The 12,866-nt window shown below is 38.6% G+C and overlaps 2 protein-coding genes across 2 annotated transcripts in view; one reads left to right on the forward strand and one right to left on the reverse strand.

Moving 5' to 3' along the window:
• snx3 (sorting nexin 3) overlaps positions 1-10,616 on the reverse strand; it is a 31,803-nt gene extending 21,187 nt beyond the window's left edge. The window contains exon 1 of the mRNA XM_079831688.1: positions 10,379-10,616. Within this exon, the coding sequence (XP_079687814.1) occupies positions 10,379-10,540 (162 nt within the window). The 5' untranslated portion in view covers positions 10,541-10,616. The remainder of the gene's footprint in view (positions 1-10,378) is intronic.
• Positions 10,617-11,067: 451 nt separating this feature from the next.
• Positions 11,068-12,866, forward strand: part of afg1lb (AFG1 like ATPase b) — a 30,719-nt gene continuing 28,920 nt past the window's right edge. The window contains exons 1-2 of the mRNA XM_079831776.1: positions 11,068-11,200; positions 12,205-12,509. Coding sequence (XP_079687902.1) covers positions 11,092-11,200; positions 12,205-12,509 — 414 coding nt within the window. The 5' untranslated portion in view covers positions 11,068-11,091. The remainder of the gene's footprint in view (positions 11,201-12,204; positions 12,510-12,866) is intronic.

Genomic DNA, 12,866 nt, shown 5'->3' on the forward strand with positions numbered 1-12,866 from the left:
AAAAACTTAAGATATCTTACCGACCGCAAATCTTTAAACCGTAGTTTAAAGCTACACTCCATAATTTTTTGCGCTCTAGTGGTTAATAAACAGAACTGCATGCGTCTTGCAGAAGAACACTGCAGCCGGAGCTACTTCTCTCTGTTTATGTCTATGGCGAGTCACGCAGGGACTGTGCTCCTACGCAGCGGTTCCTACCGGACCGGTATGAAATAGTCCCAATATAAACACTTATTATAAGTGTACCATAATGATTCAGGGTAAGACAAAAACACGGTTTGGAAAATGGATTCATGTTGTACATTCTTATTATATCATTTTTGTAAATCTTGAACACAAAAAAAAAAGTTACGGACAGCAGCTTTAAGTAAATTAATAATTTTATATCTTAAATAAAAAGTAGTAAGTGCACAAACGGTCCTTTTGTTGGTCAAAATTGTGTCTACCAGAGCCACGGTTGTCCCACAGATTCGGTCTTCAAGATTCAACAGGTATGCTCAAAGTTATCAATACATCATCTTCTCTAAATGCTCCAAACAAACTAGGTTAAAAAACGACCTAAAAATGTCAAAATGAAAACAAAACCACCTGTAAAGAATGGGACAGACTGCCCGAGTAAGAAAAAGTCGGAGAGAGAGAGTGAGCGAGATAGAGGGAGATACAGGCTAGGTGCATTTTATGCACAACACCCAAAAATAGCCAATTGTGTGAAAGGTGCACTAAAAGCGCTCTTTCTTTTAGTCACTCTTCCGCACTGTTAAAAGCTTCCACATGGCTTATGCCGATATGAGGAGATGGCAGAATCCCGGTATCTCTCCTCTTTTTAGATGCATGTGTGTGCTGGGGACAATGGTGTAGCCTCATTAGGAGGAGAGAGAGGGCAGTGAAAAAACAGCCGAGAGAGGTCACCTCACCCAGCGTAAGGGCTCTACGCTGGCTATGCATTAGCTTTTAGCGAGTCGGATCAAGTCAAGTTTAAGAGCGAGCATTTCATCTCTCCGCCCTGCTCTCTCTTTTTCAAAATAAAAGTAGCAAAAATGGAAGCACAATACCATCTCATCGCATCATAGCTCCAAAGAGAAGAGGACAGAGGGACAATGAGAGCACTCGCGCCCCACCACCATCATCCCCCTCCGTGTTCTACACACAAGTCGCTCTCTCTCACACACACACACGCACGCAAACACAGCCACCCACCACCCCAACACCCTCACTCTGGCAAAAAGCTGCCCCCTGTCTTTGTTCCCATAGCATCAACTCCCACTTTTGATACTGTCATCTCAAGTAGGATATGGTAGCCTTGATACAATATGCTGCCCATTACCATTAAAATAGTTGTCGGGGAGGATGCTGTAGACTTTGGATTACACTTGACTGGGACTGACAACCAGGCAAGCAAGCCATTTTTAGTAATGGCAGAAAGGGAGAGCGAGAAAGAGGGCTTTTTGGAAATTGGAAAAAAGAATTAAAGGGGGATGATGAGGAGGAGGGGAAGAAGGGAGAAAGGGAGTGAAAGATGGATAGGGAAAGAGAGTGTTGTGTACAAAAACCCAGAAGGGGGGCTGAGGATTCTCCTGTCTGTAAACAACGTCCAATCCCAAAGTCCTCCCTCTGATGGTTTTTCGTGCAGAGTCAGTGGTCTCATCGTGTCACTCAACTTTAGCACTATTAACACAATATGGATTTGACAAGAAATGATATGAACAGAAGCCAACAAACAAATCATTATCTGCGTTCATGCTTATGTTCTGCTGTCATGTGAATATGAGCTCTAACTGTGTGTGACAAACCCAATAAAACGGACCCATTCCAAGAATGCGTCACAGTTAAAAAAGTTGCATAATCCATAAAGTGAAAGATTAGAGGTTGTCAATATTCAGTTGCTTAAGGTACTAAAGTTCCTTTCTCCATATTATGATGATATAAAGCAACTGTTCTTTTCTCTTGAGCAAAAAGAGATACTTGACACACTGGGAAATTAGGCAGAAAACAGAACTTAAAGATATAATTCACCCAAAAATGAAAATTCTGTCATTTACTCGCCCTAATGCTGTTCCAATCTCGTTTGACTTTCTTTCTTAAGAAAAGCACAAAAGGACAGATTCTGAAGTATTGTACTGCCCTCACTTTCCCATACAATTACAATGAATGGGGACTGAGGCTTTCAGGCTTCAAAGAGAATGCGAAAGCACCATGAAAGTATCATAAAAGTGGTGCATGCAACTCATGTGGTACATTTTCATGTATTCTAGTCATGTGATACACAGTAATAAAAATCTAACTTCTATTTTAAAGGCTAAGAAAAAAAAGAGTAAGTACATTCATCTTAAATAATTTAGTATGAGTAACTTACTTTAAATGGTGAAAACATGTCAAGTTTGGTGGTGAAGGTATTGAGCATGCTCAGTTTAATCACTGATTTTCAGAGTTTAGCAAAAAAAAAATGAGGCAGAACCATTCCACCGTGCATTTATAATTAAAGGATAAACATTTCAGGGACTTTAGGGACAAACTGTGAGAAGTTGTTTATTAAAAGTTATAATAGTAATAGACAAAATGTAGGGTAACTTCTGCAACTGGATCATTGAGTCAGTGAGGTCAAGAACAAATCATTCAGTTTTGGTATTGTGGACTGAATCGTCTGATAAAGATATGCCCACAAATCGGACATTGCCACTGCTCACATGAACGTGCCAAAGAGAGCTAGGGCAGATGTCAAGATTATCATTGAACAATGACTTCAATATTGGTCTGTTCCTCATACAAAGCTATCATATGGCTTGGAATATAGTTCACAAGAATGGATAACTTTTATGATGCTTTTTTTGCCATTGGGGAACTTCAGTCCGGATTCATTATGTTAAAAAAATTCACCTTTTGCATTCTATGAAAAAAAAAAAAGAAAATCATGCGAGTTTTGAATGGCATTAGGGTAAATAAATTTGACCTTTACGTTATAGATGAATAAAAGACAACTTTAAGAATCCTTAACTAGCCGAACTGAGGAAGAGATATGCCCATCCTGAGACGAGACCAGGAGGAGATGACGGGGGATGGGCACGTTTTGTGCCATCCAGTCGGGGGGTGGGTTTGGCAGGGGGTTAAGACGAGGTCTGCACCCCCATAGTCATTCACACGTTCCACTCTAAAAGAAGGGATTAAGAAGCTTCTCGCTCCTTCTCCAAGACACACACACACACAAATATGGCTTGGCTTCTTTCTCTCACTTACCATGCCAGGTTCATCTATGGGATGTGGGATATGACGATGGAAAGGATAATGGTTGGCCACCGAGCAAAAGAGAAAAAGCGTGCATGGATGGTGCGAAAGAGCCTAAAAGAAAGATAGTGCCCTTGGCACACAAAAGCATGTAATCAACACAGGCAGTGTTACTATGACAAATACAAACAGAATCTTTTTATCTCCTCTCATTGTTGCGATTGGACTACTTCAGAAGCAAATCAAAAGTTGACAGCTCCGCTCTTTCTCTCGGTCTTGAGGGCTAGAGCGAGAGAGCGATAGCGTGAGAGGGATGTGTGGGGTGTTCCCTTATGCAAAGCAGGGTCACCGCCGACTCAGAGACACACAATAATACTGATTACACGCATATGCTAATTATTATACGCTAATCAAGTACAGTAGCTTTAGATTTGGGCTAATGGCAGGCGGTGGCTCTCTCTGTAGGTAGGAGAAAGCTAAAAATACTATAGGAAAGCTGGGAAGACAGTGGCCTATTAGCAGACACAACAGCACCTGTCAAAACTGATCAGTTGTGGAAAATGACTGCCTAGGACAGTAAGAGGATGTGACAATGTCTTGTCTTCCCCACCGCCTCCCTTCGGCAAGTGCTTCATATTTAAAAGTATAGCATTTCAAAGAAGAAAATTTAGGCTATTTAGGGAAGAAAAAAGTGCTTTAGATGGGAAGAGTTTCAACAACAATACCCGAGTCTGATGAGCATTTCGGCTTTTATCAGACCTTCTCAAGGTAACAAATGAATCAAGAATAGAACCGAATAGAATTCGAGACGAACACACAACTGAGAACTGTGAAACTTTTCTCCACCACTTTCATGCAATGTCGCAATGTTAAGATGCTGGGACTTGCTCAAGTCAGTGCAATCTTTTGTTTACCAACCCAAATCTTTAACCACTAAGATGACTTCTAGAACACCAGTCTTAACTAGGCCACACAACTACAACAAGGTCAAATGTTACAAATGTTACAAATGTAACGTTTCACACTGACAGCAATTTGCAGTGACAAATGCAGTTAATCATGCATTTTAAAGGTGCAATAGGTGATTCTCTACAGAAACATTTTTGTTAATTGTTTTTGTTATGCTGGTTGAAAGTCTCCTCATATCCTGATAGCGATCATATTTTAAAGGAACACTCCACTTTTTTTGAAAATAGGCTCATTTTACAAGTCCCCTAGAGTTAAATAGTTGAGTTTTACCGTTTTTGAATCCATTCAGCCGATCTTTGTATCTGGCGGTAGCACTTTTAGCATAGCTTAGCATACATAATTGATTCTGATCAGTCCATTAGCATCTCATTCAAAAAATAACCAAAGACACTTTCAATATTTTTCCTATTTAAAACTTGACTCTTCTACAGTTACATCGTGTGCTAAGACAAACTGAAAATGAAAAGTTGCGATTTTCTACACCTATATGGCTAGGAACTGCTTTCTCACTCCTGCGTAATAGTCGCGGATCTTCGCGGCCGTACCATGGCTGCAGCGGCGCAATGATTTGTTGGTATTCTGTGAAACATGGTGGGAGTATACACCTTCGACTTACTATCACAGCCCTTTACAACACACAGAACCATGGCTAATCATACAGGTAAATCCACAACATAATTTGTTGGCTGCAAGCCTGAAACTTTCTCTGCAACTACACGAACTTAGTGCCGGTCACATTGAAAGTTACCTAGCTGGGGGCTACTTTCAGGCGCTGTAATATCATTGCGCTGCTGCAGCCATGGTACTGCCGCGAAGATCCGCGACTATTAAGCAGGAATGAGAAAGTAGTTCCTAGCCATTTGAGCCATATAGGTGTAGAAAATCTCAACTTTTAATTTTCAGTTGGTCTTAGTACACGATGTAACTGTAGAAGAGTCAAGTTTTAAATAGGAAAAATATTGAAAGTGTCTTCGGTCATTTTTTGAATGAGATGCTAATGGACTGATCAGAATCAATGATGTATGCTAAGCTATGCTAAAAGTGCTACCGCCAGATACAAAGATCGGCTGAATGGATTAAAAAACGGTAAAACCTAACTATTTAACTCTAGGGGACTTGTAAAATGAGCCTATTTTAAAAAAAGTGGAGTGTTCCTTTAAGTGGTCTAAATGAATGATAACGCATTTCCTGTCAGTCAACGTGTGTTTGCATACCACTGCGCAGCCTGTTCACGCAGACATCATTCGTCATCAGCACGTTCACGTATGCTGTGCAGACAGAGCGAGAATTGCAGGCACATAATTGTTTACGTTCATTATTGTATTGATGTAATGTAATCCAAAAACGTTGTCACTGGTCGTCTTGCTTCTGGTCTGTGTGCGTTCATGAGTTTTGGAGGCGGCATGGCTTTGGACGGCGATTTGCATGCTTTTGTATGCTTTCAATGCTAGCAGGCTAAAAGTTAGTATTTCCTAGATCACCTATTGCACCTTTAAGTAATTTATAATAGAAAACACAATCATTTGAAATAATGCAAAATAGAATACACAAGTATCGGGTGTTATGATGAAACACTAAATATAACACTAGAAGATGAGAAAATTACACGAGTCAAATCAGACAGTAGACATTACATTAAATCTGACATTGAAAAAAAAGAGGAAAAATTTGTAACCATCTTCAGATGCAAACTGGGGTAAATAATGTGTGTGTGTATTATATAAAGTTAACTTGTAGGCCTATGTATGTAGTCTTTGTATTTAAAGGGATACTTCACCCAAAAATAAAAATTCTGTCATTTCTCACCCTCAAGTTGTTCTAAACCAGTATTGAATTTCTCTCTTCTGTTGAACACAAAAGAAGATATTTTGAAGAATGTTGGTAACCAGACAGTTTTACACTTGAAATAGTAAAATAGTTTATAATAATAAACCCTGGGTCATTCTAAACACTGGATAAACTGAATCCGGGGTTATCTTGCTTCACGTTTCATACTGCTCAAAATTAACCTGGGGTTAACAATTAATCCTGGGTATTCATAAACCAAAGTTTTACATTGTACATCCCTAAACCCTGGGTTAACGTTCTTATTTGCATATTTGCGGAGTCAGTGTCATTGATTGGATGAATGCAGCACGTGACCCGTTTACATAAAAGCTCTACCATTGCACATCCTTGTATAGCCAACTGTACTATTGAGTTGATACTGAATGGATACTTCAGACTATAAAAGGTAAGAATGAACGATCTCTTCTTCACTCAAATTGTCGTGTTTTCTGTCAGCATTTGACGTTTTTCCTATCAAACACTGAATTTACTGTATATACAATCTACAATGCTCCTTTAACTGTCCAGAGCAAGCAAATATAAGTACGCGATTGGTTGTCTGTTGCTAACGTCTAGCTGTAACATTCTAATATGCACAAGTTTGCAATGCAGTGCTAAGACCTGCCCTGGTGTAGGGTTTCATGAGCCCGGGTAAAAAGTAGTGCTAACCCCGCTTGTAAACTACAAGTATGAAACGTTCCTTTACCCGGGATTAAAAGCGGTGTTTAGAAGGACGATAACCCGAGGTTAAGAGCAGTGTGAAAAGCCATAATAGCTACCGTCACCTTTCTGGTTACCAACATTCTTCAAAAATATCTTCTTTTGTGTTCAACAGAAGAAAGAAACAAATACATGTTTGGAACAACTTGAGGGTGAGTAAATGATGGCAGAATTTTCAGTTTTGGCTGAACTATCCCTTTAATGGAGAAAATAAATTACGGAAGTGTAAAAAGAACAAAGGTCAAGGTTAAATCAATTGTTCCCATTTATAAAAACTTTCCCCATACTGTATTATATTATGCCTTTCATATGTGCAAGCGTAGAGATGTTTTGCTTTTGAAGGAATATTGAAAAAATTGCTTATTTTAGTTGTCCATTCATTTAATGAATTACATGTACCATAGCTACACCTTTTTACTAGGGCTGTCCGATTAATTGAAAAATAATCGAAAACAGAAATTCAGAATCTCTAACTGACGTACTTTTCCCATGTCGGTTATTTCGGTTTTAGTCACGTGACTCCGCCCCGTCAGTCACATCAAGTGCAGTTTGCAGGCACACAGAGAGATTCAGGAGCAGTTATCTTTGTTTATAGATGCCCACCATCACTATAGTAACTGCATGTTTTACAGAGTTTTTACAGGCAAGTTAATTGCCGTTCTAATAGCCTACGCGCTGCCACACACACACACACACACACACAGACGGCGCGCGCAAGCCCCGAAGCCAGATCGCTTTCACTTTCGTCCCCATAAAGTTTGTCTATGTCAAGTAAATGCGTTTAAAGCCTTGCCAGTTAACATTTAAATCGATTGTGCACTATTCAAAAACAACAATACGGAAAACGTATCCGTTCAGTGCTCATGAGCTTTTTTCTGTGACAGAGAGCCGAGCCGTGTCGCGTCTCTGACAACGTGCGCGCACCCTGAAGGCAGACCTCTTTCACCTGCGTCCTCACAAAGCTTTGTCTTTTGTATGTGTTTTAAGGCCTGCCAGTTTGAACATTAAAGCGATTTTAGCCCCTCAGATGTGTATTATGTTGAACTAACGCCTGATATATTGTGAAAAACGAACACTCAGACAGAAGCTTGCACATCACGTGAAGATCGCGCACAGAGAGCAGCGCAGAAATGCATTGTCAATGCTGTCCTCTGACTAAAGTCACTAAAGTAGCTTAGAAACTCAACCGTTATAGGCATATATTTTAATACCTTTGAAGTAAGTACAAACCACAGCTTCATAATTAATAGAGACGGTAATTCACACATGCATTCATCACATGCATAATGCATTCAAATAAATGTAATGTAGGCCTGCTGTGTTAATTTATCTGTCTCTGATGTACAACAAGCAGAAATCTGCCCCATAGACAACCGTTTCCTTCAAGTATTTTAAAATCAAAGAAATGCACGTTTTCATTAGAAATAAAAATTCCACCTTTAATAGTAGAAAATATTTACAGTAAAAACCTTATCAGGAACTTACTCAAAAACCTTATGAGGGCAAAAAATGGAAAGCAAAAAAAAAAGAGAAAAATTCATCGTAACATTCATTAATCGTAATCGAGGTAAAGTGTTCAATTAATCGAGGTTTTTATTTTTGGTCAAATCGTTACAGCCCTACTTTTTACCATAATGTTGTAGATTAGCCAAAAAAGAGGTTTGTATGCTATTTGGGCTGTCAGACATTTATGAGTCGTAAGCTCCATTCCATGCATAACAGCACACACACACACACACACAAAGAAACGCAAAACAGATGTCTTTCTAAACTTCTTCTAACATTCCAAATAATTTGGAAAGTCAGTGCAAATATCGGCATTCGGCAGATTGATGAAAGCAGATTCATGTCAGATTCATTGAAAGCAGATTCATGTCTTAGGAATGACGTGTGTAAGTGTGGGAAATTTGGAAATAAACTGGACTTAGTGAATTCAGATGAATTTTTATGGTGAGACAAATCCTTGAAACATGCAAGAAACCAATTCTGTTTAAAGGGATAGTTCACCCAAAAATGAAAATTAGCCCATGATTTACTCACCCTCAAGTCATTCTAGGTATATATGACATTCTTCTTTCAGACGAATACAATCAGAGTTATATTAAAAAATGGTCCTGGCTCAGCTCTTCCAAGCTTTAGAATGGCTGTTTCTGTTTTGAAGTCCATAAAAGTGCATCTATCCATCATAAAAGTAACCCCCCACGGCTCTGGGGGTTTAATAAAGGCCTTCTGAAGTGAAAATATCCATATTTAAACCTTTACAAACTGTAATCTTTCACTAACTAACGTTTGCGCGTTCACGAGAGATTGGTGTTCCAGCGTATGATGTAGTTCCGGTGACGGACGTGGAAATGCAGAGGATAGAGCAAAACAAAACTCTCACCGGAGCGTCCTACGCTGGAAGACCAGTCTCTCATGAACGCGCATACGACAGTTAGCGGAAATTAGAGATTACAGTTTGTAAAGTTTTAAATATAGATATTTTTCTTACACAAACGCATTGCTTCGCTTCCCAATGCCTTTATTAACCCCCCGGAGCCATATGGATTACTTTTATGATGGATAGATGCACTTTTATGGACTTCATCAAAACAGAAACAGCCATTCACTGCCCTTATAAAGCTTGGAACAGCAGGACATTGTTTTTTATATAACTCCAATTGTATTCGTCTGAAACAAGAAGGTCATATACACCTAGGATGACTTGAGGGTGAGTAAATCATAGGCAAATTTTCATTTTTGAGTGAACTATACCTTTAAGTTGGAAACAGACAAGTACAACGAAAAATAAATAAAGCATTTTAACTAGCAAACTGAAAGATTTCACTTGGTAAAGATTATGTGCAAAGTACGTATACACACCTAATGTTAACCAGGTTCATCATTATCACTATAAGCACCATTATCTTGGCCTTGCACAAAGGGGTGTAGTCACACAAACTATCAACTTGAAATCTAACGGCTTGAAACTATTGTCTCAAAACTCTGCTTATTCTCATGCCATTCTCATCCCTACTAAACTAAGCAATCTGAACAACATAAGTTAGTTGATCATTACAGAGGCATGCTTACAAAGGTATTAAGGTCAGTGTCAAAAGGAATAATTAAAGGGATAGTTTACAAAAAAAGGAAAAATCTGTCATTTACTACTCACAAAAGAAAAGAGGTGTTAGGCAAAATGTTACGTACTGACAGCTTCAGTCACTTGCCACTTCCAATGTATCTGATTTCTATACAATGAAAGTGAATTGAATGACAGCCTCAGGTACGTTACATTTCCTTTTGTGTTGTACAGAAGAAAGAAAGTTATATGGGTTTGCTAAACATGAGGGTATGTAAATGAACTATCCCGAGCACCTAACCAGAGCAGACCAATTCTTTGCTAAATCAAAATAAAGACGAAAACAGTTACGTTGTCATGGAAATATTTAACAAGCCATCAAGTTCTACAAAGTTAAACCTGAACGCACGAGTAAACAGAAGTCGTGGTAACTTATTATTAACTGAAAAGAACAACACTGTGTCTCCACTGTGATCTATCCCATTAGCACTCCTTTTAATCGCATTAAGAGTGTATGTAACGTTAAGCATCAGTGAGATCAGTGTGTGTGATGGTTTGATCAGGCCAGCATTGGCTGCTCACCTTCAGTCTGATCTCATATGTCGTGAACCTGTTCCGACCGACGCCAACCGTCTCGGGGTTGGCAACATCAATCTCTAGAAAATTACTCGGCGGCCCATACGCATCGTTCAGGTTTTGTGGTTTAGTATACAGTCTTCTCGTATCTGCTATGGCCTCAGCCATCGCTTCCCGTTACAGGTTTGAGCAAACAAGCAGCTATCGATTGCACTTCCGATCAGCTGAGGAACAGCTGACATGTGACATACCAACACGGTCACGTGGCAATTTCCCTGGGCTTTGATTGGATAAAATCTGTCCTAGTATTACTGTACATATGTGAAGTTGAGAACGTTATAGGTTATAAATGACTATTTATATCCTTCCGCAGAGTTATGCCTAGCCTTTTTTTAGTCATGTGCCGGTTGTAATTTGATAAGTGTTATTAAAGCAAGTACAGTGCACGTTTTGTAAATGTGTAATGTTAAATTATGTCTTGTGCTAAATGAGTATAACCTTCTCCAGAATAACATTTTGCATTTATTCAAGGAAAATATTTTGATTGCGTCTAAGTAATGTATATTTATAAAGATATATTTCTTATGTAATGTAACGTGCTTGATACATTAAATATTTCTTATGTGACTTATATAAACCCGAAAGAACAAGCTGAGTGTAACGGGATACCAAGGTGGCACTGTACGGAGCTCAATAAAGTTATTACGTTTTGAATCAACATGGCGGCATACATGTCGCGGTGGACAAAGCGATGTCTTTTAAGCTTTATATTTAAAAATACAAGTTTGTCGAAAGGAGTTCGGTGTGAAGTGTTGAAGGCAGGTAGAGGTGAGCACAAACATACTCCTGTCATATAGTCAGGTCAGATAACACCTGAAAACACCGGGAAGTCATTTACGTCACACGGCGTTGTTATTACTTTTATAATAATAATATGATGAGTATTATTATTATTTTAAAAGTAATACTCACGTTGTAGAACAAATTAACTTTATTGTTTTGCGATAAATATTGTGTCTTGCAAAATAATGTTCTGTAACGTGGTTATTAGGCTACTTTTAAAATAATAATAATAATAATATATTTTGAAAGTGATAATAATAATAATTATTATAATAAAAGTAATAACCATGCTATTACTTTTTTATTGTGCAGTATAAATATTATGTAACACATTTCTTGAATTTTTCCAAAATTTTTAGTTTTTTAAGTTTAAATGTCCTATATTGTCCTATATCAATTGTTCAAACTTTTAAATTATGCAACGAATAACACCTTTCTAAGGCAGTGTGACTTTTTTTATTAAGAATTTTTTGTTTATTTTATTATTTGTTATATATTATAAAATGACATATATTATTTTTTTTTACAACACTTGACCTCTATATGTCCACTTTTATGTTTTATTTGCCTGATACAGATTGCTCACCCAAAAATGAAAATTCTGTCATCGTTTACTCAAGCTAAAATTGATCCAAACTTGTACTGTATGTCATTCTTTCTTTCGTGGAACACAAAAGGAGATGTTTGACAGAATGCTATTCACTGTCTGTAGTCATTGCACCATAGCCTACTCATGGGTCTTCATGGGTCTGTCCCTGCAATGCAATGCCTACTGTTCTTTTATCGAGAAAAAAAGCTCTCACACATACAGTAATAGCTGTTTTGTGAATCTATTATTGCATTAATCAAATGAAACATGTAACTTATTCAACTTTATGTGAATTATTCATGAATTATTAAGTGTATTATGTGATACAAGCGCTAAAATATTTCTTACTAGATACATGTCAAATACATGTTAAACAACTGTCATATTTTTCTTTCTTAAGGGTGTTCAACATTATCTGGGGGACAAACCTCTACATCAGCACCTTGGGCTGCCCGTGTCGGACTCGTCAGCCACTATGACGGCCTTGTCCACTCCGGTTCGCTGCAAGAGGACACTCAACAGAGAGCTGCACTTCTTCAATTAGAACAGTTAAACAGAGTGATGACCGACTATACCAACATCCCTATCCCTCGACCTAAAGACTGTTCACTGAGTCAACCCACCTCACAACTGGAGAATAAAGTAAAATCAAGCGAAAGTGGAATAAAGCTTTGCAGTCCTGAAGATGTTAATGACACGCAGGAGGTATGGTTTGTGTGTGCCAAACTGAGCAGTGTATTCTGTCAATGTTTACTGTGAAGAAAAAACTTCAGTCAGACCCCAGCACTTACACTGGGCCATTGCCTAATTTGCTGTGGGCCTGTTATTTGTAGGTCAAAGCAGCTTTAGCCTGTTTGTGTTTGTGGGGGTGGAGAGTGGGAGGAAAGACCAGACCAAGCACTTGCTGGATCACAGCACAGCCCCCTACTGAGTCAGGACACCCCACCTATCCCTCTTTTCAGTAATGAGGGGTCGCCATTGTCTGGGAGAGAGATTCCCAGCTCCACTTTTAATGTGGGGAAATAAACACAAACATGTACAGCAATGTGCTCTAGTCTTGAT

Source organism: Gobio gobio, assembly GCF_949357685.1.
Source record: "Gobio gobio genome assembly, chromosome: 12".
In the NCBI taxonomy this organism is placed as follows: domain Eukaryota; kingdom Metazoa; phylum Chordata; class Actinopteri; order Cypriniformes; family Gobionidae; genus Gobio; species Gobio gobio.